Source organism: Mastacembelus armatus, chromosome 12 (genome assembly GCF_900324485.2).
Source record: "Mastacembelus armatus chromosome 12, fMasArm1.2, whole genome shotgun sequence".
Taxonomy (NCBI): Eukaryota; Metazoa; Chordata; class Actinopteri; order Synbranchiformes; family Mastacembelidae; genus Mastacembelus; species Mastacembelus armatus.
Window position 1 is genome coordinate 1,722,464 of NC_046644.1, and position 26,190 is coordinate 1,748,653.

General features: G+C 42.0%; 1 protein-coding gene across 1 annotated transcript in view; it reads left to right on the forward strand.

Moving 5' to 3' along the window:
- The first annotated feature begins 1,383 nt into the window (after nt 1-1,383).
- The window catches only part of tln1 (talin 1), a 55,926-nt gene continuing 31,119 nt past the window's right edge, over nt 1,384-26,190 (forward strand). Inside the window, exons 1-20 of the mRNA XM_026296861.2 lie at nt 1,384-1,540; nt 10,989-11,062; nt 13,091-13,253; nt 14,727-14,824; nt 15,164-15,293; nt 15,454-15,606; nt 16,479-16,621; nt 17,058-17,185; nt 17,319-17,379; nt 17,973-18,077; nt 18,406-18,561; nt 19,037-19,138; nt 19,944-20,020; nt 20,196-20,376; nt 20,961-21,074; nt 21,189-21,297; nt 23,740-23,948; nt 24,041-24,139; nt 25,612-25,779; nt 25,887-26,181. Coding sequence (XP_026152646.1) covers nt 13,124-13,253; nt 14,727-14,824; nt 15,164-15,293; nt 15,454-15,606; nt 16,479-16,621; nt 17,058-17,185; nt 17,319-17,379; nt 17,973-18,077; nt 18,406-18,561; nt 19,037-19,138; nt 19,944-20,020; nt 20,196-20,376; nt 20,961-21,074; nt 21,189-21,297; nt 23,740-23,948; nt 24,041-24,139; nt 25,612-25,779; nt 25,887-26,181 — 2,458 coding nt within the window. The 5' untranslated portion in view covers nt 1,384-1,540; nt 10,989-11,062; nt 13,091-13,123. The remainder of the gene's footprint in view (nt 1,541-10,988; nt 11,063-13,090; nt 13,254-14,726; nt 14,825-15,163; nt 15,294-15,453; nt 15,607-16,478; nt 16,622-17,057; nt 17,186-17,318; nt 17,380-17,972; nt 18,078-18,405; nt 18,562-19,036; nt 19,139-19,943; nt 20,021-20,195; nt 20,377-20,960; nt 21,075-21,188; nt 21,298-23,739; nt 23,949-24,040; nt 24,140-25,611; nt 25,780-25,886; nt 26,182-26,190) is intronic.

Sequence of the window (26,190 nt, forward strand, 5' to 3'; positions counted from 1 at the left end):
AGCCTGATAGCAGCATGACATTTTCATCCTGCAGCACATTCACTGCTCAGCTACTAAAGCATGTTTTAAAAAGAGATTTGTTTCTGTGCACTAGCCGTCTGGCTTCAGTAAATATGAAAATGATGCAGGCTGATTTGGCTGTTGACAAACAGGCGCTAACTGCGTTGGGGCAGAACTCTGTCACAGAATAAACAAATTTAAGGTTATTTATTTATAAACATCATAGATAGATATTGCAATTGTCATAGAAGTGTCATAAACACAGATCAGGCTGTAAAAAGGCATTAGTGATCCTACACACAACAAATGGCCAAAGATGAAGATAAAGTTTTAAAGGTTCAACAGCATTGACTTTTAGACTTGAGGGTGTGGCTGTGCTAGCTCTACTGTAAATACTGTTCCTATAAACGTCAGCCAAGCAGGCTCTGTTGGGGCAGAGGGTTTTGGACCTACCCATACACCAAAGGCCTTCAGGAGCACAGTACCACACAAGCCTGGATGTTACTCTTCATAACATGAGCCCTGGCTAAAACAGCAGTCACATCTTCATCCTATGTGGTCATGTCTCCAGCAGCCTCAGCAGCTGCTGCTTATGGGCTATAACACAGTGGGTAACCTCATAACATCCATCATCTGCTGCTTATCCATGAACAACCAGAGCTGTGAAAGGCTGGGTCATATTCACCCACCCTCAAACTGCATGTGTTTGGACTGTGGGAGGAAACACAGGAAGAACAAGCAAACTCTACAGAGACAAACCCCGGGGTCGAACAGGACCCAGAACCCTCTTGCTTCATACAATATATCATCATACAACTCTGTAGAATTCAGGAATTAGCGTGAAGTAACAACAAAGGTATTGAGGGGAGTCACTGTGGCCCTCTCTGGGCCCTTAGGAACATGCCATCACTAACAACCATTCACTAACTGGAGGAAACATGCAGCCCAGTGTAGTGCAACAGATGGGTCTCTGTTTTTGAGGAGACTGAGAAACTAAAAGTAAAACACAACCCTTTGGTTCTCCCAGCAGAAGTCCTGTTGACCAGGCTGATGTGGCGAAGAGCTGGAACAGATGCTGAGAGTGAACTGAGAGCGTTATCTATTCATCCCATCATTTCCTGGACAAAGATGCTGCTGAGAGAACAGCTCCTGTGGGTTCTGGCTGAGTACAGCGTGGTTGTGAGGACCACACTCACTAAAGGTCCTGAGCCGCAGAGCCGCCTGGTGATAGACAGGGCGAACGGATATAGTTGGCTAACAAAGGCCAAGACCTGTTCATTCACATTACATTGTGTGAATGTAAGAGGCCTGTAATGGCGAGAATAGTCCTCTCACAGCTGCACAGCGGCGGGACACCGCCCCGCTGACGGCGACGCGCTGCCAGGGTGGAGTTTAAGCTGAAAGCGGACTGGGAGGGGAACCGAGAGAAGTCTGGCCTTTCCCCTGGCGAACAAACTGCCTTTGCATCGGGGACTACGTGACATATTTCTGGTTTTCAGAGGTCGAGGGGCCGCCGGCGAGAGTGGATCGACACGCTCAGGTGAGATGGGTCTTTGTAGTGGACTTTGAAAAGTTTCCGCCATTGTAGCGACAAGTCCTGACGTCAGCAGAGACTCGGTGTGGAACTCAGAAAACTTGGTGGAGTACAGAGACCGACAGAAAGACCGACTCACGGCACAGTGAGAAAAGTCTCCCGGTAGTCATCGCTCTACATCACTGTTCCGCCGACAGGCGTCCTCAAGTTTCCGCAGAAGTTAGTGCGTCTGGCATTTTGATAAAGTGACGGGTGTGTGTGTGTATGTAGCGTGTGTGTGCGCGCGCGCGCACTCGCGCCTTCTCCACTCGTCAACTGTTGTTGTTTGGCTCAGTTCCGTGTTTTGTGGTCCCCCCTCCCGAGCAGCAGCCTGAAGACTGTGGACACAGCGTTGGACCCGCAGTCTCTCTGCTCCGTCCAGTCTAACACAGCTGCCTGTGGGCGTGTTAGGCAGCTACCAGGCGAGCAGGAAAAATGTAGCCTGCGGGGGTAAATTCTTGCGCCGTGCCGTGCCGTGCCGCACCGTGCCGTAAGTGGAGGAATTTGCAGGGAGACCAGTTTACAGGCTATGAGTTATATTCGCACATTTCATAGCATTTTACTTGGCTTTTTCCCTCAGCCATGTATCTGGTACTTGACCCCCCTGTGAAGTTAATGCTTGACGAAGTTCGGTTCCTGAAACTCTGCACGTCTGAAAAACCAGTGACTGGACTGACACTCAGGTGTGATCTCACCTGTGTGCTCCTGTTGCAGTGCTGCAGAAAACATAAATTATCACTATTACCCTCTTTCTGCATATTCGTGCATACTGAGCCTGCCCTTGCCAAATACACCACCCGTGTTGTTCCCTCCACAAAGGCCTTGGTGTACATGTGTACATGTACAAGTCCCCAGAGCCTACATCAAGGGGCTGTGTGTTTGGGCGCTTACTAGTCATATCTGTTTCTTGCATAATTGTCAAAGCCATGGACATGTGTTGGAATTGTTACAGTGAGAGTAGTGCATTTATCTTTCACCTTCATGTGATTACTTCAGTCCAGCTGTTGAAACATCATGCAGATGTAACACTCTCAGCTTTGGGAATCAGCTATTTTTCATTTTCAGGTAGTTATGAACTGATTTGATTGGGAAAATCATTGTTTATGATGTTTATATATCGATCCATTTTTCTTTGTTGCTGTTCTGACATTAGTAGGCCACATGCCCAGCCCATCGCTGTTTCTACAGTTTAGGGTGATAATCATAGTAATAATAACAAATTACTGGTTTTAGTTATTCTTCACTTGCTGAGGCTTTCCTCTCTGTATTGGTGTTGGCAGTACCCCTGCAGGTGTGCATCTTCTCCAGGTCACATGGAGTAAGCTGCTTGATGATATAGTCAGGCTTTTTCTTTGATTTCCAATCCTAGTCTTTTAATATTAAGTATCTCCCAGTATAGAGTTCCAAATCCGATACTTGTATTTCCCAGATAATACATTTGCACAATGCACACTTCAAGTACATTAAAGTTGTTCAACTCAATCCAGTGTATAGGCTGGACAATTAAATATCTATATATTTCTATATATATATATATATCATTAATAAAAAACTGCCTCCATCTAAACTGTTCCCTGAGTTTTTTTTTTTTGCTTTTTGAAAACAAATGTAAACTAAAATATTTTTATATGGCTCTAATGACGACTCCACCGGGCGGCATGGTGGCTGAGTGGTTAGCACTGTTGCCTCACAGCAAGAAGGTCATGGGTTCGCATCCCGGCCTTTCTGTGTGGAGTTTGCATGTTCTCCCTGTGCTTGTGTGGGTTTACTCCGGGTACTCCGGTTTCCTCCCACAGTCCAAAAACATGCATGTTAGGTTCATTGGTGACTCTAAAAAAAATTGCCCGTGAGTGTGTGAGGTTGTCTGTTTTTGTGTGTCTATATGTGGCCCTGTGATGGACTGGTGACCTGTCCAGGGTGTACCCCTGCCTTCCACCCGAGAGAGAGCTGGGATAGGCTCCAGCAGATCCCCGTCACCCTGAGCCAGGAAAAGCGGGTATAGAAGATGGATGGATGGACAACTCCACTTAGTGCAGCATTGGTTTTATTTGAGTTTTTCCCATTTTCTGCCTTCACTGACTCTAAAAACACAAGTGAACCGCCTGTTTACTCTTCGGGTGCTAATGAAGGAGATGGGGCTTGTTTACATGACCTGCTGATTTTCTTTTTACCTCCAAGTGACTCAGATCAGATGTTGTCAAAATATAAACAAACCAAACCAGATGTTTAAAAGTCATACTCCCCTATGACCATCATTAAAAATAAAAATGGAGGAGAGGAATGACATCGATTGGGGTCAATGGAGAGACCAGGGCATTTCACACTTGTTGGACATTTATGGAGAAGTTTCTGATCGAGACAAAACTGGAGCAACACATCCGTTATTGAGGAAATGACATCATTTGATTGTTGCACAGATGATGATGTTATTCTTATGTGGCTGCAACTCGCATTTCAGTTAAATCTGTCCATGTGTGGCAGTTTAGGAGCTCAACAGTCCTCAACATTCATTTAACATGAATGTGAAGCATCAACACTAGATGATCTGGTTTGATTTAAGTTCTGGAATTGATGATTAAGTCCTGTCCTGTGAATGTAGCCTGCGTTTTGTTGGTTTTCCTTAGTGAGAGTCTTCTTGTCCAATGCAGAGCAATGTCTGAGTCAAACTTTACTAAGAGCACGGTGTCTCATCAGCATCAGTGACATTAGAGTCACTCACTGTCACCTGGAGCCAGTGTAGTTTTAGTATCCTGACGACCTGCCCACCTGTCACAAACACCCAGTCTGCTGGATAGGTGTCAGTGTGTTGTGTCATGGCCCACTCCCACACCAGTTAAGGAAACCTGTTTTTCATTCGACTGAGCTGTGGAGGTTGGACTGCAGTGTTTTCACTCAGCCATATTTGGTCAAGACAACATGTGCCGCCACTCCTCCCGCATCAGAAATCATTTGTTTAAGACATGAGCCAGTTCCCCAGCCTGTGTCAAATGCCTGGGAAGTTCAGTCAGACCAGTGAGGGCTCTCCACACAGCTTTAAAGTTTGGTTCAAGCAGTGAGGTTGTTTCTAGAAAATAAATGCCCTTATGAAAGGTCTGGTATTGATGTTTGCACTCATTCCTCTGCTCACCTCCAAGTTAAAGTGTGAGGTGAGACTTGTTGAAGTTGTGACAGTACCTCTCGACAGTATGTAGATCCTGGTGGTTCATTTTGAGCTGTCATAACTTGCCTTAAAGTGGTTCCAGAGACAGTTCCAGCAGTGACCCCTTTGCTGTCTTTTTTTAGAACACAGAGCACTTCAAAGTGGTGTTATCTCTTAAAGTCTGCGTTTTATGACTTCTGTGTGAGTAGTTTTTTTATTGCTTTAATAATATGCAGGATATAATTGTAGCTTGTTACACATTGCAGAATACTGAACACCAAACCAATTGCATTCCCATTTTTTAATTTGTCTGTGTAAATAAATGTAAATATAGGCAGGAAATGGCATAACCACCCTTGTTTTTAGTTGAGTTGAAAACAGTAGATGAGATATTATCGTCCCACTGCCAGAAAATCTTCACATTCCTTTATTCCACAGGGAACGCCAGTGTTTAATTCTTGTGCTGGCTGCGAGTGACACTGTGAAGCCTCTCTTCTTTTTTCTCTCCCCCTGTTTCTCTATCTGTGTTTCTGAAGCTGGAATTCCAGAGGAATGCACACTTGAATTCCTCTGCAGGGCTGGAGGCAGCCTAGCAGTTCTGCAGTCTGAGGCTCATGTTGCCCTGCTAAATATATCCCAGTACCTCAGTTAAAGGATGCACGAAGACCTGGGGCCACCATTCATGAAACTCACAGCTTAACCTGTGTACAGACAAAGACAGACGCATGCAGACATTCATATCATCAAAGTTGTGTGTACTGTTTTATAAATTGGACACATATGAACAAGCCCCATTTCTCCTCACACAGGGAGGTGACCCAAAACGGATGTAGACACACCCTGAAAAATCTGCGTGTCCTGGTTCCTGCTTCAGCGCTCATTAGACCTCATTAGCAAAAGAGTGCAGTTTTACTGATTGTGTTGTATCAAGACATTTTCCAACAACACCAGAGTGACTGCCTTTATGCATGGCTGTGGCTATTTATGGTGCCCATACTACTAAGTCATCCCACATCAGTCATCATTATTAAAGCTCAGAAAGATGATCAGTGATGAATTTATGAGCTCTTACTGAAATACTTCACAAAGTGCTTCACAACTCAGAAAAGAATCTAGATAATGTACATGGGAATAAAGGTTCATATGTGATGATAACTGATGAAATCACTTATAAATGATGCAGTGTTGACTGCAGAAATAATTGGCAAAGCACCCTAAACACAGTGTTTTAGTGATCACATCTCCCACTTTTTAATCTTCTCCACATCATCTCACCTGCAGGTGTCTGTAGAAAGTATTTCCTAAGCTACTGACATTATCCTAAGTAGCTTTGTATCAAAATAGAAAAGGTTTCCATTATCCAACCCTGCAAAATTGACATTTAGTGCTTCCTAACCCCACAGTTCATTGCCAAATGTTCCTGTCCACATTCATTCACTCACATTCTGTCTGCGTGTGCTCCATGATTGCAGTGATTTTGATCCAGGCAGATTATGTGGCCCATGAGCCACAATCTAGATGTTTTTTTAAGTCTGAGGTTAAGTCTCAGTAGCATACAGGAGGACAGACGGGACCAGGCGACTATACAGCCTCAGCTTGGCTAAGTGATCTTGCTTGTTTATGACCCTGCTGGTGTTGTGCCTGGGAGTGTACGTTGTGTTTCTGATTGCTGGATTGAATAGCAAGATGCAGGGCGACACACTGATTTATAGATTGAATATTATTCTTTAGTTTCCTATTGTTATGGTGGAGATTATCAACATGGTTTTATTATCCAGCCCTACTGTATAAAGCCTTTTTGCCAAGAAGTGCTGATGTTGAGGGGTTGAAAAGTAATAGGACAGATAAACATGACGTAAAAGTAAATCATCTCAGTTTACATTTTGTAGAGGAATCAGTGACAGCCTGAAGACCTACAAATGATCACAGAAAGTGAAAAGGTTGTGCCTCATAGTCCTTTTTTCTGACAGATATTTCCACTTATCTAAGTGGGGTGACCATGCTGTGCATGTTACTCTTGGTTCCACGTAACTACAGATTTGTGCCTCTTAACTTTCGGTGTAAATGCCTTCATCCCCTGAAGTTTGTTGAATAAGTATGAAGTTACCCAGTGAAGATTTTAGACAAAATCCAATGTTTATTTGATCTGATGATGGCAGTATACAGAGCAGATGATGTGTCTGTTCCAGTGTCACAGTATGATAAACACAGCTGCTTCTAATAATATGAACAGATGGCTCAGTTTGATTCAGGTGTGTCAGATAGTGAGTGCTGTCAGTACTTTCTTTTTGTCCCACCTTCATCAAATAGAGCTACAGCTGCATCTCATACATCTGTGAAAAAACACAGTAGGGTATTTATATTATTTTCAAATCTATGTATTTGTGACAGCTGCATGTATTAAACAGGCCATACAGTTATCAGAGCCACAGCATGAGTCTTTCTATTTTCTGGTGGGGTTTGTGACATCAGTGCACAAATTGCAAAGGAGCAAACAAAAGTCCTGTAAATGCTTTTGTACATCTTAGCCCACTTTCAAAAGATGGACATCTATATTAATGCAGGTTGATACAGGTGTGTTTCTGGGGGTGCAGGGTGTGTAGGGACTGTCAGGCAGCATTGATCTGCTGGTGTTGTCCTGCAGGTTGCAGGCGGCTGGGCTGTGGGGCAAACCCACAATCACACAGGATGTTTGAGAGCGACTGTGAACAGAGGCATTCAAGTTCTGCAGCGGTGTGAAGTTGTGGTGAACTGCACTTTAATACAGCTCACTTTACTTTCACTGCCAACAGACTTTTAGAGAAAAGAGAAGACAGGTGTAGTTTTTGTTGTTAGAAAAATTACAATGTTATTATAATATTAATCCCTGTAATATGGACTTCAGAGCTGCTTCTGGCTGGTGTAGTGGGAAGGAGCCAATTTGAATTAGAGTTTTTAGGAATACCATGCATACTGTTGTACTGTAGAAACACACTGAATTAGATGGTTAGGGATAATGTTCATTTCACAGACACATGGCAAATGCTGCACTAGGCCACATCATTAAATAGCTAACGATATAACGTCTTGCCGTACTTGACATAGTACTGTTAACATAATATTATTGCATTTCAGTAATAATAAAAAAAAATGGCAGTCCTAGTGATGGGAATGTGGTGCACTGACAAGTAACAAAAGCCAGGATACAACACTTCACATACTCTACTGTGTTTCTACTGGAGCCTGTGTGTTGTGACAATTCATATCAGCTCACTGGGGCCTTGATCAGTCATTGCAGTTATAATTTGTACAGCTGGAGATTACACACATTAAAGAACACCTGCCTTCATCTTCCACTGAAAAGCAAAAAAGCAGAAAAATCTATGTTTGATAAAATGAAAGTGCATCTGTACTCTTTATTTCTGTGAGTAAACAAAATAGATGATGTTTCTAAATATGGCAGTGTATGTAGGCAGAGGCTCCACAGAATCACATGTTGGACTTATCAGCCCGACAGAGTATTTGTGAAAATAAAATATGCTGTTCTGGCATAAAAAGATAAGTTATTGTAATATTGTGTGTGGTCAGGCCTGGATGACAGAAGCTGAGAGCTGCAGTATCTGGCAGCTGCAGATAGTCTGGATGTTTAGCTTCAGGATGACAGTTGACTGCTGTCACTTTATAGTCGGATAGTTGCGGTTTATTGTATGTCCATACACTATTCTCACAAGGTTCTTGCTGAGCTTTGGGAACTGGTGAGTAATCTAAAACCACTTCATTTGGAGGTTGAACTGAAAGTACAAAAATAAGACCCAAGCTGGAGCACAGCGCAGGTAAGTATGTTGCAGTGAGTGATTGTGAGTGTCTATAACCCAGCATGTGTAATATCAGGACAGGGAACATCTAAAAGCAATACCACCCCAAATGTGTCCACGTTGGAGCAGTCATATTGTGCTTGAATAGGAATATTCAGTTTTGGGGTACAGAGTAAAGAGAGTGTCCATGAAGTAGTGAAGTGTGACTTTCAGCTGTGTGGAAATGAGGACTGTCATTATCGGCCTCAGAAAACCAGCGCTGGTTAAACCCTCCATGGTGCATTAGTCGTAGTGACCTCACAATCTTGCTCTATACAGCAGTAGGCATCTAAAATCGCAGACTGGTCTGTGACAGGTCCCTGCTGTTCATGAGGTTCCCCTTGATGACACAGCAAATGCACTTATTATTGCCCCAGAGATCCTGTATGTAATCCAAAAGGGATTCCCGCTGCCTGGGAAGTGGATAGCACCTGAAGTGTCTTCAGCAGGAAGCAGCTACAGTATTCTAGGAAGCTGAGACTGTGCTATACTATAATAAAACTGGAAATTAAACATGAAGCCTAAAACAGCTGAAAGGTCTGGTACTCCACACCAGCTGGTTGAGTCCACTCAGATCAAGATGATCAAGATGATGATGTGTCATATTTTTCAGCTAATGTTGTCTGAAGGTAGCTGCAGCTAACTGACTGACAAGTGTAGTTGTTCTCCTCATTCAACAACCTGCTGCCTTTGCTTCCAAGTGGTGAGGATGCTGGTACTGCAGGTGTATTGTATTGAAGTGCGAATGTTACTCCTGCATAGTGCAGTTCCATCAAGTATACCTCCATTGTTTTTGCTGAGTCCAAAATACTCCCGGACCTTGGCAGTAGGTTAGTTGCTGCATCTAACACAGTTAGGGTGTTTGTTTGTTTCTAAACAACTTGGTTTGATAAATTGCAGTCAGTCTGCATTACATAATGAATGTGTTCTGTACTGTGAGCAGATTTCACTTTGATTGAAATATGAATCGGTTAGGAATAAGCAGGTATAATAGAGAATGGATGGATGGATGAAAAATGAATCACCTTTGATCCTTATTTATGCCAGAGGACAAAATTAATTTCTTCACTGTACATCCTTATTAACATTTTCATAACACATCTTTCATGTGGCTTTTTTGTAACTCAGCTTCCCTTTCTTTTTCTAGAGTTTTCCTGCCAAACTAACTGCGATTGGCTGCTGTAGACTTCAGTGCACTCTTCCTCATTTCTCACTAACTGCAGTAATTAATGTTCTGAAAGTCTTGGCATTTCCTCTTTCAGTCAGGGTGAAGTGGGAAATATATTCAGAGTCTCCAAACTTTGTGTTTTAAACAGGATTTTCTATCAGACTTCAGCTTGATAAACTGGAAGGGTGAAAGGTCGAAGTGGGCTTGGGTGCATTTAGCCCATTTAAGCCCATTTATCTTTCAGAATAATGTAGTAGAAAAGCAGTGAGGAAGGGGAACCTTGAGCCGTACACGCAGAGCTGACTGAGCTTTAGATGAGTCGCCTCTCTCCTTATGCTTTTCCATTGGCTGCAGGCAGTATCCACAGCTCCCAGCTGAATCATAGCTGGGAGGATACACATGGCTGAAATGTCCTTTTATGGCATTGAAGGGCTTTTTAAAACAGGAAATGACATCAGGACATATGAGTGGGATCTTACAAGAACCTTGTCATTCCAGAGTAGATGAAGATCCAAGTTTATCTGAAGATGGAGCCACTGACACTGGACCCCATCCCCTACCTCACACTAAAATAGCAGACTGAATGGAGATGTTATTTCATCTATGACACAGTGAAGAGAGCCTCACACTAAATAACTAAGAGAGAGGAGCTAGAAGTGCACTTGTGTATCAGCATGTTGTGAGCTATGCATGTCACAGCCAGAAGCCCTGAAGTCAGTCCAAACATGTTGCTGCAGACAAATCCAGACTAAGCCTGTAAAAGATTTGCCAGAACTGACTTCATATGTCCTGTCATGTTAGTGCTTTAACTTTTTGTAGGAACCGAACAAAGAAAACAACATCATCCTGTTTGTTGTTTTGTTACTTTTGCATAGAGCCAAGGTGCTGGCTGTTTCCCCATCACTGGCTGTAGCTTCATATTTACAGTACACACATGACAGTAGACTTGACCTTATTTAACTCCTGCCAAGAAAGTGTATGTCAAACAATGTCACATATTTCTTTGGGGTTAATGGAGAATCTTCCATTGCACTGGTTTTTGTCATTCTCCTGTAGTGTTTTTATACAAGGGCCAATTTTTCCAGCCTTATGTGAGAAGAGCCGACAAACTTCCCCTTTGGTAATCATGTTGGTATTGAGTGAATTAATTGGAAATTTGAAAGGGTCTGATTATTTGGTTGTGCTTTGCTGCAAAGGTTTAAATGCATATGTAGTGAAAAGTGTGTTTGATAAATAAAAGGCTGTAACCTGGTCTCTGTCTTTCCTTTTCTTCAGCCTTGGAGAAGAAACTCAGAGTTCATCATCTGACTGGGCAGGAGGGCCATCACTCAAACATTGTTTTACATCAGGTATTTACTGCACTTGCATTCTACCTAGTTTAAATACACTCTAGTGCACAAGCTTGATTTGAGCGGGAAACAGCAAGCCTAAGCAGAGGTTGAGCTCAGGTCAGTATTTAATGGGAAAGGACCACTGCTAATTTTCTGGTCAAGTCTATCTTCATCTGTTACTACATATGCAGCTACCTCTGGCTATCGTTAAGGAGGGAGCCAGAATAAGAAGGAACTGATAGTGATATGGCGTCAGCAGCAATGTGAGGCCAAGGCTGTCAGGGCGTCTGTGTTGTGATACTCAATCCTTTCGGGCTGTGATGCCAACACATGCCACACCGTTTACTCTCTCCATGCTGTCACTGTGCAGCTAACATGTCATCCCTCTCTCATAACACACTACCTCATTCATCAGGCCCTCCTGGATCCTGCTGTTTTGACTCGATGTACACAGATTCTTTTAGACCTAGTAATACAATTTTCAACTATTTTTGTCTTATTTTGCCAAAATTTAGAGTAAAAGAGTCATCTTCATCAAATGACAAATGAGAATGTGTCCTGTGAAAATGTTCTGATGAACATGAGCGTGAGTGAAGTGATGAGATCAGTTTTTGTATTAGAGAAGTCACAGAGATGTCATTAAAGTGCCTGAGCTCCCATAAAGGAACACAAATGCTAATAAATACAGCATTTCTGCAATAAAAGCTAGGAACTAAACTATATCAGATCTGCTGCCTGTCTGCTCAGTGAGGCTGAATTTAACATGACTGATCAGGAACCGTGCAGGCCGTCTCTATAATTTTCCTCTTGGGTTTTTATTTCAGAATGGTGTGGATGCAGGAAGCACCTTTCCATTAGCAATTTGTGATAGAGCCAGTGTAAAAAATATTTGGCAACAGAGCAGTGACAGCCTAGTCGAGTCTCTCTCTCAGTCCCTCCCTACCTGTACATGGTCTCACCAGGTTTATCACGTCTGATCTATGATCTGACCATGGAATAAGCTTACTTTGTAACTGCTGTACCACAGCCTTACAGCCCTATCAGTGATAAGTTATTTTCTTTATTATGTATGTATGCTCAATAAAGGAGACCACCCAATGTAAAAGTCTTCCCTTACAGCTAAAATGGAAATGTAGGGTGGAAAAACAGCATTGTAAGTCTCCATTTTAATTAAGTGGAGATATCAAGGAGCATATGATGCAAACACTCAAGCAAAGTATAAGTTCTGTAATAAAATTGCAGTGACAATCAGTTCTTTTGGTTGCTCTCCATCACTGTCACTGTCATCACACAAGCAGAGTGAAGATACAGTGTGTGTTCCTCTGTTTCCCCTGAGCTCATTTTGAGGAAAGAATTACACTGTGGCATGTTAGAGCCTGTTGTGCTCTGTGTGTGCACAGACATGTGGTTCAAAATGGAGACAAGTTGCTGGGGTCACTTATATTTTACTGTAATAGTAATGCTGCAACAGGGACTAAAGGCTAATAGGCAAATCCATTTACTGACCCACTGGTAGTGAGTCTGTTTTTTATACTAATCATTTTGCAGATTATATAATCATGTTCTTTAACTCAATTTCCTGTCTCAACTGGGTTTCTCACAGTCCTCCCTTTCTTGTGTGCATGTAAAAATAACTGCTGTTCCTCATTTTAACCTCTGTACTAAGACATTTCAGAAAAGAAGTAAAGGGTGAATTGTAAAAACTGCAGTGGTGTACATCCTTTCAGTGAACCTCATGTAACATGTAATAATAATAATCTGTATATTTCAGGGACATGGAAAGAAAAGTGCAACATGCACTTATTAGCTTCTTCAGAGCTTTCAACCATATTACACATTTCTTGCCCATGTTTGCTTAAAACCTAAAAGCATAATTCACTTTTGGGAAATGTTCCTAAATATAGATGAATAGACTGATACCATTCTGCTGTTTGTACAGTGAAAACAGCTATTTAGCTTAACTTTGCAGAAAACCTGAGAGGACAGACAGAAGGAATGGCTAGTTTGCCGATGTCTTGTTAAAATGCTTTACTGGGCATCATGCAGGTGTGAGTTGGGTGGAGGTGCAGCGCAGCAATCATGGTGGCCCTGTCACTAAAGATCGGTGTGGGAAACGTGGTGAAGACCATGCAGTTTGAGCCCTCCACTATGGTGTACGACGCCTGCCGCATCATCAGAGAGAGGGTACCTGAGGCACAGCTCGGCCAGCGTGAGTTCTCTCTGTAACACTCAAACACAAAAAACAAAACTCAAAGGAGGCGTCCATCTGCCAGGATGGCCAGACAGCTTTTAGATGTTTTCTATTCAGTACACAGAGTGAGATTTAGAGAGAGATTTGGACCTTGGGAGTGACAGATTTTGTCACACAGGATCATCATACAACATTCATCCACATTTCACTGTGTGATTGGCCAGGCATGCTGAAGTGAAAGAGGAACCAGAGTTTAAAGCGGCTGTTTTTTGTTTTTTTTTTTGTTCTTTTTTTTTTTTCATTCTTGCCACAACTATTTTGGTCACTTTTTATGTGAACAACTGAGTGTCTTTCATGACTGTCTGAAAAGGTACACCATTATTACTATGTTTCAAGCTATTCTTCAAGTAAGCCACTAAATCAAATGCACAGTGTAGAGCTGTGATATAGGATACAGTATGGTGATAGTTAGCATTAGAAATAAGCTGCAACACTACCTTCCTTGGTTGCTTGCTGTGCCAGGCCTTACAATAATAATGTGGGGCTCTTTTAATTGTACAGTAACTTCTTTTATTAAACCTTCACCCTGCAGAATGTATGTGTACCAGTGTTGAAGCCAGTCTTCATCCAACAGGCAGTGTGATGTGAAAGAAAAAGGACCTTCAGTGATGTAGAAACTTTGAAAAATGAAAAATATATGTATGTCTACTATTTAAGCTCTTTCATCAGCAGCTCTTTGTGTTATTTGCTCCCTCTTGTATATCAGTATCTCTGACTTTGTCTAATTCAACAGCCTGATTGTACTTGCCGGCAGATGATCCACTTCCACTGTTTAGCCCGAAGAGACAAGTGGTCAAGACAAGTGTGTACATGTGTGTTAGAACACATCCATCTGGTAACAGTGAGGTGCCAGTGAATCATTGATCTGGTTAACATGGACGGGGAGCAAATATTACGTCAGCAGAAGCACTTGAGCTTTTGCTTCTTTTACACTGCCTGGTCAAGACATTGTGCTGTTCTGGGATAATGCAGGGTAGTAAAACAGTAGCGTCTGTTTAACTGGATGAATATGACAGAAGGGTGTGATTTTTAGATTATGCTGTTTGTGGAACATCCCACCAGGATTGTGTTGTCTTAGCATGTTGCTCACACAAATTTGAATCCATGACCATAATCATTAAACAGCTGTCAGTTTGCTTTAGTCCAACTCATATGATAAATGTTTAAGCAAACGCACAGTCATTTCACCTATCACTGATTTGAAAGTAGCACCAGTATGCAACATCTGTGTTTTATGTTAAACACCACATCTCGACTGCTGGGATGCCAGCAGAACACTGGGTGACATTGTTTACTGTACATAAGCAAAGCTGGCAATATACCAGGACCTCTGTCTAAAAAGGACTAATAATAGCATCATAGTAACTGTATATCCACATGTGTATGTATCCAAGAAACACACTTCGTCACTATTTCGGTTTCCTTCTGCAGCCAATGACTATGGACTGTTTCTATCTGATGATGATCCAAAGAAAGGAATCTGGCTGGAGGCAGGAAAGGCCCTGGACTACTACATGTTGAGGAATGGGGTGAGTCATCCTGACACACAGTCAGACACCAATAAATGCTACGAATATTTAGCTTTTAGCACTAACAACCAGGATCAGGCTCTGCTGTGACAAAAAAGGCAAAGACTTTGATTAATGATACTGAGAACAATTGTCTGGATTCTTGAGTAAATAGATGGTAGTGCCCTTTGGCTATATACAATACATTTTTGGATGAGATCTGAAAAATGTGCTTTGAGAATGTCAGAATTAGTTCATGGGATTTAAGAGTATTTCTCGTGAAAGGATGTTTCAGGCATGTTAACATTTGCATGGCATGTTTACATCTAGTAACACAGGCTTATCTCCTCTATTCTTCAGGACACTTTAGAGTACAAGAAGAAACAGAGGCCTCTGAAGATACGCATGCTGGATGGTACAGTGAAGACTGTCATGGTGGATGACTCCAAGATTGTCAGTGACATGCTCATGACCATCTGTGCAAGAATAGGTGCGATTGAAATACTCTGCTCATTTGGCTGATTTCCTCCCTGATATCAAACTGCTTACCTGAACATCAGTACTTCATCACCAGAACAAGATACATTAATGTTTTAAGGTTTATGTTGTAGTGTGGTGTAAATTTAGCAACTTCAATGTGTCTCTGTCAGGCATCACAAACTACGATGAGTATTCGCTGGTGCGAGACATTGGTGAGGAGAAAAAGGAAGAAACTACAGGCACGCTGAAAAGAGACAAGACTCTGCTGAGAGATGACAAGAAGATGGAGAAGCTGAAGCAGAAGCTTCACACAGATGATGAGTGTATGTCAAACGCAAGCTTCCTTTTTTGCCTTTATTTCTGTAGTTGGTTGAAGAGAAATGCACAGGAAACATTGAGACAGAGGCGTGGTGGGGAGTCCTGTGACAAATGTCCACAGCCAAACCCAAACCACAGACATCCCGTGTGCAATCTGCAGCTCAGTGATAAGTGTCTTGGCATCCACTGGAAATATGTACTCCCCCTTTTGTTTTGGTTGAAACAGCTTTGATCCTCTCTCTCTCTCTCCCCTAGTTTGTGCTCTCTCCCTCTCTCTCTCTCTACCTTCTGCAGGTGTCCCTGGTCCTGGAGCTGTATATTGCTGATGTGCAGTTACTGGTCCCACCAACCTGCAGTGTCTATTTGTTGTTTATTGTTGCTGTTCTTTTCTCTCTGCTCTATCCACTCACCCCAACCGGTCGAGGCAGATGGCCGCCCAAACTGAGCCCGGTTCTGCTGGAGGTTTTTTCTTCCGTTAAAGGGAGTTTTTCCTCTCCACTGTCACCAAGTGCTTGCTCATAAGGGATTTGTTGGGTTTTTTGTAAAGTGCCTTGGATGATTGTATTGTGATTTTGGTGCTATAAAAATAAAACTGAATTGAATTAAAGATTAAATTAAAATTTAATCTAAATTGAATTAGATTAAAGGTGGTTTCACAAATGCAAAGAGCAAAGCTAAAAAAAAGCTGTATTGATTAGTGGCTGACACCATCATTGCTGTGTGTACTGCAAAATCTCATTCATCACATACAAATGGCAAAGCCTGTGGCACTGATGGGCCAGTTTTTCACATCTGTCACGCTCCAATGGTCATCAACACATTTTCCAATGTCTTCCCCATTCCTAAGTCAGTTTGTGTGGTTGGTGTTTTTCATCAGTGAACTGGTTGGACCACGGCAGGACGTTGAGGGAACAGGGTGTGGAGGAGACAGAGATGTTGCTGTTGAGGAGGAAGTTCTTCTACTCCGACCAGAATGTGGATTCCAGAGACCCTGTCCAGCTCAACCTGCTCTATGTGCAGGTACGCAAGCTACTAAAAGAGACCTAATTAATTGCATGTGTACAACAGTATATAGAGTACCAAACACATTAAAGTCCTGCTTCATTCACATCCCCAGATAGTAACAGTGTTAACAAAAGTACTTGGGATGTTAGGGAGTGTATGCATCCTGTCATACTGTACAAAAGCCTACACAGTTACATGTGCACGATGCTTGCTTTTTACTGATTAATTCCTACATAAGGCAGAATTTCAGTGAAACACGGGTGCTGGAACTGTGTCTGCTAAAAATGTTATTTCACAGCTCCTTTATAGTATTAACTCATTTCACTGAGCTTGCTACATCCTCCAGCCAATCAAAATGAACTACTCTGCTCAGGTTGTTTTTGATGTGAGCATCATAAATGTCAGATCGTATTCTAAGGGCTGACCTGTGCCTGTCTGTGTGTGTGGACAGGCCCGTGACGACATTCTGAACGGATCTCATCCTGTGTCCTTTGACAAAGCCTGTGAGTTTGCGGGTTATCAGTGCCAGATTCAGTTTGGAGACCACAATGAGTCTAAACACAAACCTGGATTCTTAGAGTGAGTGCTGCACTTCTGTTCATACTCTCTGCTTACTTTTCGTTCCATTATTTTTAGAAATTATTGGTTAAAGTTGGCTTCTTGCAGCATTTCTGACAATTGTATGAGTTTACTTGAACATTTATCTCCGCAGTTTAAAGGAGTTCCTTCCCAAAGAGTACATCAAGAACAAGGGGGAAAAAAGGATCTTCCAGGTAAGAACAGGACTCAGAACAGGACTCAGCCTGTTGGTGTTGATTCCACTGTTCTTTCTTATTGAGCTTCATAAATCTTGGCTAGATGAGCAAGCCAGCATACAACTCTTACAGTATTTCTTTAGCTTAACTGCATGAAGATACATGCTCTGATTATGGGTTTGAGGTTCAAAACACAACCTCATGTTGAGGAAAAACAGTCCTGTTGAAAACAGAACATATTGTTACAGAGGCTTCAGAAAGTCTTCATACACCTTCACTTTTTTCAAACTACATTGTGTTGTGGTGTCGGCTCTGAATACTTTTACAATACAAATAAGAATAATTTCTAAAAGCATTTCACTTTGCCTTTATTAGTTATTGAGTGTAGGTTTAAGCATAAAAATTACAATTTAATATATTTGGGCTAACTGTACATGCAAAAAGTGAAGAGGTCTCAAAATATTCTGAAGCCTGCATATATAACAACACAAAAAGTAGGTATCATTGCAAATGCCCATAAATCTTGTGACGCCACAAATCTAGAAGGCATGACTTGGATTCGAAATTCCTTACTTATTCTACTCCACTTATTGTTCTCCTTGTCTCTGTAGGCACACAAAAACTGTCAGAACATGACAGAGATTGAGGCCAAAGTGAGCTACGTGAAGTTGGCCAGGTCTCTGAAAACATACGGTGTGTCATTCTTTCTGGTCAAGGTGAGAAGACAAGTACAACTTCATTCAGCTGGGTGGATTTCAGAACAGTGGCATTTGTTTTTACACTCAGTCAGGACACATGAAGCTTCTGAGAAGTTTACCAAACTAGATGTGTTAGACCATCATGTTTGCATGTCTAAACAGATTCACCATTGCATCTCTGTGGTTGCAGAATATAGAGCAGGTAGTGGGCATTGGGACTATCACATCTGACACAGGATGATAATCTCAGTTCCGGTTTGGAGATAATCTGATTTGGAGTTTGTGTGCTGTAGACATGCAAAACATTAACTTTGCTAGTGTAACCGTTTCCTTAAACTTTGTGCAGGAAAAAATGAAGGGCAAGAACAAGCTGGTGCCTCGTCTGCTGGGCATCACTAAAGAGAGTGTGATGAGGGTGGATGAGAAGACCAAGGAGGTGATCCAGGAGTGGAACCTGACAAACATCAAACGCTGGGCTGCCTCACCCAAGAGCTTCACCCTGGTGAGTTCTTCATGGAACCACAGAACACATGGTTGACCCTGAGCTGCTGGAAGGTGAATTGTGTCAGACTTTACTTTCACCTATGGGAGCACAGCTTGCGTAGTGTCAGAAATGATGTGTTGGATGTGAGCACCTGCATGCTCCCTTGCAGCATGTCTGGACTCACCCTGTTGCTGTTTTCCTGTTGTTTTACTCCAGCATGCATAACTGTGTCAGGGCATGATATGCTGTAATTTAATGTGATCCTTGTCCAAACTTAAAATTAATTTTTCAACATGTGTGTTCATGCAGGTGTTGAGATCAAATACCCTTACATACAAAGCCCAGTGAATACAAGCCTAGTACAAGCTCTTAACACCTGCAGGCTGATCCAGTTGTGATCAGCCTGGTGTCATTATCAGGAACCAACGTGGCTTCATGTGACAGTTTAGAGTGAGGGATGTCTCATGTCTGTTTCTCTTTGTTGTGCTTTCAGGACTTTGGAGACTACCAAGATGGTTACTACTCTGTGCAGACCACTGAGGGAGAGCAGATAGCTCAGCTTATTGCTGGCTACATTGACATTATCCTCAAGAAGGTAACAGTCTTTATTAACATTATGCACCACAGTGATGCATTGTATTGGTTTAGTGGCAGCAATAACAACAAAATGAACAGTCATGCAGACAACAAGGTGACTGTCTCTGTTAATCCATAGAGAAGCACTATTGAACTGAGCAACATGTTCACTAGCTGGTGTAACTCATAAGCTGGGAAAATGACATTGTTTTGTGCTTATATTGTTAATTAGTTCAATGAATTAGCTCAGTTTTTCTCTCTTTTTAATCTCCAGCCCTAATAGACACTCATCATCATCAGACACTCATTACAGCTGTCATACCTGATCATTGAATCATAGTGACAGTATTAAAGGCTCTCATCAAACTTAAGGGATATCTGTTCTTTAAGCATGTAAACCAAAGGACATGAATGATGAATTTCTTCTAAATGCAATTTAATTGACTTCCAGGATGTTATACAGTAAATGAAGATCCCACAAGCTTTTTACTTTCTAACTGCTCATTTCTCAATTGTTCATTATATTGTATTGATGTCTTACTGCCGGAAACTATTGCGACTACTGCAGCTTATTTAGTCCTTTGTAATTTGTTTATTCAATTGTCACAATATATGTTTTTTTAACATTTGTGTATTGCCCACTGTCCCTAAAACATGTATTCTGCTGTAAGAGATAAGTCCTGCACAGTGTCTCAAATGTGTCATGTTTTTTTTTTTTTAAGCCTGCTTGCTGGCCAACTTCTTCTTAAATCAAGAATGTGTTAAAGTGACATTTTGTGTGGGCCAGTATGATCACCACTGTTGTCATCACTTCTTTTCCACAGAAAAAGAGCAAAGACCACTTTGGTCTGGAGGGAGATGAAGAGTCAACAATGCTGGAAGACTCTGTGTCACCTAAAAAGTAAGTGTGTGTGTTTTATACCATCCCGTGATTGTTGATCAGGCTCCTCCAGTGGTTGGCCTGAGCTCTCAGCAGTCAGCAGCAACAAGTGCTTAAAGCAGTGCTGACTACATCACTGCCCAGTTTTTTGAGGGAAACCCTGAGCTGTTCTTTTTCCTATTTGCACTGACACCAGGTCCACAGTGCTGCAGCAGCAGTTCAACAAGGTGGGCAAAGTGGAGACGGGCTCAGTCGCCCTGCCAGCCATCATGCGCTCAGGAGCTGGAGGGCCAGAGAGCTTCCAGATGGGCTCCATGCCTCAGGCCAAGCAGCACATCACCAGTGGACAGATGCACAGAGGACATATGCCTCCACTGGTAAAACAAAGACTGATATCACCAAAGGCTTTAACTGGAAGAATGGGGCTCAAAGTGAACTGGGATCTTTATTTGTTTCACTTGTGTCTGTTCTGTTCTTCTACTAACAAGTTTGCAAATACCTCATGAAATCCATGATGCACTCTGAAGTCGGCCAAGAACTAACTAAGAACTAAATGGATGTAATTTGGAGTATTGTTTTTCAAGATGGCTGGCTAGGATTTAACCACAAACAATAGTAGAGTTATCCCGTTTTTTAATAGCTAAAAACTACTTTTATCTATAAGCCAACAATGATTCACAGCAAATTCCAAGAGTAAAGTGGAAAAATAAGAAGATGGGGAAGTCAGAAAGTGAGGTGACTAATACACAGTTTGATTGGGTCTTTTATGGGAATTGTTGTCAATAAGAAAATTTTAGAATAAATCCAAACTTATTAACATTGAAAATATCCAAATTCAAAATAATTTTTTTACTATATAACAAAATTATTTAACAGATAGTTATGTAACTGACATTTTGTAAACAGTATTAACTGTAATACAGTCCAACATGTGAGTAACAGCACTTTTGTCTGTCCACAGACTTCAGCACAACAAGCCCTGACAGGAACCATCAACTCTAGTATGCAGGCTGTCCAGGCAGCCCAGGCCTCTCTGGAAGACTTTGATACGCTGCCCCCACTGGGAACAGATGCTGTGAGACTGAGCTCCTTCATTCTGAATCCAACCCAATTGGATTCAGTTTCAGATACAGTACAAAAACTGAGCAGTCTGTTTAGCATCTTTGTGAATAATTTTCTTTTGTTTAAGGCATCCCAAGCCTGGCGCAAAAACAAGATGGATGAGTCCAAACATGAGATCCATTCCCAGGTGGATGCCATCACAGCCGGCACTGCCTCCATGGTCAACCTCACTGCAGGTAGAAAGACTGGAACATGTATTCATATGTTCATATGTATTCATCCATTACTCTTTCTGCTGATGATAAATGTGAAGGTAGTCCTGGTCCTGATAGCGTCCATCCTCTCCCCTTGGCAGAAGAGTAATCATAATTACACAATTGTCTGCATTTAGATAATGGTTTGTCTAGACAACAGAAAATTAGTTGTCATGTCCAAAATAATCATTTAAAATGACATCGGTGTCATAAATTATTAACTGATGAGGATCAGACCTGTGGAAATGAAGTTAGGTTAATTATGTCAATCTCAGAAACCATGGCTCATTTTCAGTGATTCTTCATTATATTTAAAGATGCTGGTGAGATGAGATTTCTGATGTTTCATTTTTCGAGGTGAAAGCAGTCTGAATGTGTTATTTCAAGAGGCTCATTCACTGAGCATAGCATTTCTGATTGGGTCGATTCTGACTGGGTGGATGCTGATAGCTGCAGAAACCCCTGATGATGCAGACTGTTGCATGTATTTAATGAGGTTCTGTGCAGGAACAACCTTCTCACGTCAGGGTGGTGAATAGATAATGTCATATACATGTAATACATACGAGTTCTGGGTATTGACAGTAACTGCTGCTGCTACCACTTGGTCTTGAGTCATTAAAAAATGTTTTAGGGAAGTAATCTAGAGGAGGGTTCACGCCATAGATCAGTTAAAGGTGTGTTCAGTACAGTGCTAATTAGGAAGCTTTTTTGCAGGCTCTTAAGCAACACTACAGTGGATACGGAAAGTATTCAGACCCCTTTAAATTTTTCACTCTTTGTGTCATTGCAGCCACTTGCCAAAATCAAAAAAGTTCATTTTATTTCTCATTAAGGTACACTCAGCACCCCATCTTGACAGAAAAAAACAGAAATGTAGAAATTTTTGCAAATTTATTAAAAGAAAAACTGAAATATCACATGGTCATAAGTATTCAGACCCTTTGCAGTGACACTCATATTTAACTCACATGCTGTCCATTTCTTCTGATCCTCCTTGAGATGGTTCTGCTCCTTCATTGGAGTCCAGCTGTGTTTAAGTAAACTGATTGGACTTGATTAGGAAAGGCACACACCTGTCTATATAAGACCTTACAGCTCACAGTGCATGTCAGAGCAAATGAGAATCATGAGGTTGAAGGAACTGCCCAAGGAGCTTAGAGACAGAATTGTGGCAAGGCACAGATCTGGGCAAGGTTACAAAAGAATTTCTGCAGCACTCAAGGTTCCTAAGAGCACAGTAACACACATAATCCTCAAATGGAAAAAGTTTGGGACGACCAGAACTCTTCCTAGACCTGGCCGTCCAGCCAAACTGAGCAATCGTGGGAGAAGAGCCTTGGTTAGAGAGGTAAAGAAGAACCCAAAGATCACTGTGGCTGAGCTCCAGAGATGCTGTAGGGAGATGGAAGAAAGTTCCACAAAGTCAACTATCACTGCAGCCCTCCACCAGTCAGGGCTTTATGGCAGAGTGGCCCGACGGAAGCCTCTCCTCAGTGCAAGACACATGAAAGCCCGCATAGAGTTTTCCAAAAAAAACATGAAGGACTCCCAGACTATGAGAAATAAGATTCTCTGGTCTGATGAGACCAAGATTGAACTTTTTGGCGTTAATTCTAAGCGGCATGTGTGGAGAAAACCAGGCACTGCTCATCACCTGCCCAATACAATCCCTACAGTGAAACATGGTGATGGGAGCATCATGTTGTGGGGGTGTTTTTTCAGCTGCAGGGACAGGACGACTGGTTGCAACTGAAGGAAAGATGAATGCGGCCAAGTACAGAGATATCCTGGAAGAAAACCTCTTCCAGAGTGCTCAGGACCTCAGACTGGGCTGAAGGTTCACCTTTCAACAGGACAATGACCCTAAGCACACAGCTAAAATAACAAAGGAGTGGCTTCGGAACAACTCTGTGACCGTTCTTGACTGGCCCAGCCAGAGCCCTGACCTAAACCCAATTGAGCATCACTGGAGAGACCTGAAAATGGCTGTCCACCAACGTTCACCATCCAACCTGACAGAACTGGAGAGGATCTGCAAGGAAGAATGGCAGAGGATCCCCAAATCCAGGTGTGAAAAACTTGTTGCATCATTCCCAAGAAGACTCATGGCTGTACTAGCTCAAAAGGGTGCTTCTACTCAATACTGAGCACAGGGTCTGAATACTTATGACCATGTGATATTTCAGTTTTTCTTTTTTAATAAATTTGCAAAAATTTCTACATTTCTGTTTTTTTCTGTCAAGATGGGGTGCTGAGTGTACATTAATGAGAAATAAAATGAACTTTTTTGATTTTGGCAAATGGCTGCAATGACACAAAGAGTGAAAAATTTAAAGGGGTCTGAATACTTTCCGTACCCACTGTATGTCTGGACGTGTTTCTAATGCAACTCTGTCCTGTTATCTGTCTGCGTGTCCTCAGGTGACCCAGCAGAGACTGACTACACAGCGGTGGGCTGTGCTGTTACCACAATCTCATCTAACCTGACAGAAATGTCAAAAGGTGTCAAGCTGTTGGCAGCGCTCATGGAGGATGAAGGAGGAAATGGGCAGCAGCTGCTGGGTGCAGCTAAGAACCTGGCCTGTGCCGTCTCTGACATGCTCAAGACTGCTCAGCCTGCAAATACAGAGGTACACGGCTGAATTGCAGGAAGATGGAGGTTTGTTTTTTGATGTTTCTACTTTTTATTTGAATTTGTATCCATAATGTGTTTTGGTTGTAGCCTCGTCAGAACTTGCTGCAAGCTGCGGGAAATGTGGGCCAGGCCAGTGGAGAGCTGCTGTCTCAGATAGGAGAGAATGATACTGATCCACAGTTCCAGGTGTGTCTGTCTGAACTTTGCCTAATGCACTGTGCCTTTTAGTTTTACTGTATTTTTGGGTGGCACTTAATTTTCTCCCCTGTAGCACTATGAAGAAACACCTCCATTGGAAATACTGTATGTGTCATGTATAGCGAATAGAACGTTATATTGGCTATAATTGTCAGTTGTTGCCTTCACTGGGCCCAATAATAAGTGTTTGTATAAACAGTTGTTTTTATGACTTTAATGAAAAATTCAAGAGAATGTCTAGGTTTAACGTGAATAGTTCTCCTAGTCTTATTAAGAAAAGTGTTTTAATTCAATACAGTATGTCACCTTTCTAAAAACTTGATGCCCTGTGGCTGAATGTTTACATTGCATCACATAACCACATCCATAATTTCAACTTCAATTAATTTCACAATCAGAACCAGAAATACTTTATTAATCCTGTGTGGGAAATTGTTTAAAAGATATTGAACAGAAACTATGAACAGCTGGAGATCCCCTCCCCGACCATTTCATCATTATCTGTCAGATAAATGCAAAAATGCTCAAGTGTGATCATAAAAACCCATTAGATTCAGATTATTTGGTGAAGTCAAATTACCCTTTTAAAAAGCTGTGCCTAATGCCTAAGTGCCCATCATGAAACGAGTTCATGAAACAAGCATCTCAGTCTGTGCTTAACTCCAAAAGAATGAGAGAAAACAGAATGAAACTGAATAGAGGAAAACACATAAGGAATAGTGCCTTTGTATTATAAAATGGTATCCTGTGTCTTTCATCTCTGTAGTTTCTAAGCAAAGGATCTTTCAGGGGTGGCAGATGGAGAGTCCCCTCTTATTGTCAAATGATTCTTTCTAAAGATCCAATCAAATCAATCTGTTAGTCAACAAGGTGCAGTAGCAGCAAATGACCCAGTCCAACAAAATCATTATTGAATCTGCCAATCAGAAGGAGGAACCAGATGAGAAAATTTACACTGTAAATAGGCAATATGTGTCTGTATATGAAGTGTGCATCACTGTAGGTTTTCTTTGTTTTTCTTGAAGTCTAGTTTAGGGATCAGGTAAGAATAAATATGGACAGCACAAATTAACACAGACACCACTAAATGATTCCTTGGAGCATGTGCATAATATGACCATGCCACTAGTTTGTTGAACTACACCAAAAATTAGAAGATCTACCAAAGCAACAGAACTGCAGAACCTTTCTGGAAACAGCTTTGAAGAGATGAAGCCTAATCAAGCTTGGTTAAATCCACCCATCTGTAAAACCAACTGTACAACATTGATATCTCTAGATTTATTATTCGATTCAGAAATTAATTATTCACTGAACAATGTCTGAAGTGATCCATATAATTCTAAACATTCAAATTTTTACAACACATGATCATTAATAGCTACGTGTCGGTCACCCATGAGCGCTGAGAGAAGAGTGGTGTATAACGCTAATTGTTCTGTGGGGATTGTCGTTGGCAGGACATGCTGATGCAGCTTGCTAAAGCTGTGGCTAACGCTGCAGCAGCTCTAGTGCTCAAAGCCAAGAATGTAGCCCAGAAGACAGAGGACTCAGCCCAGCAGAACCGGGTCATAGCTGCAGCCACTCAGTGTGCTCTGTCCACATCTCAGCTGGTGGCCTGCACCAGGGTCAGTAGGTCACCATCTGAAAATTGTTAGGAAGATTCTACTGTTGTAGGCAAATGCATCTTCTTATTCTTCTGTTCTCCCACTTTCACTCTAATATTACTCATTAGGTGGTGGCACCCACTATCAGTTCCCCAGTGTGCCAGGAGCAGCTGATAGAGGCAGGCAAGCTGGTGGCCAAGTCGGTTGAAGGCTGTGTAGAGGCGTCACAGGGGGCCACCAATGATGAGGGCCTCCTGAAACAAGTGGGCGTAGCCGCCACAGGTGTCACTCACGCCCTCAATGAGTTGCTCCAACACATCAAACAGTATGCTAGCGGAGGCCACCCTATTGGGCGCCACGGAGAAGCCACTGACCGCATTCTGGATGTCACAGAGAACATCTTCAGCTCAATGGGAGATGCTGGTAGGTGAA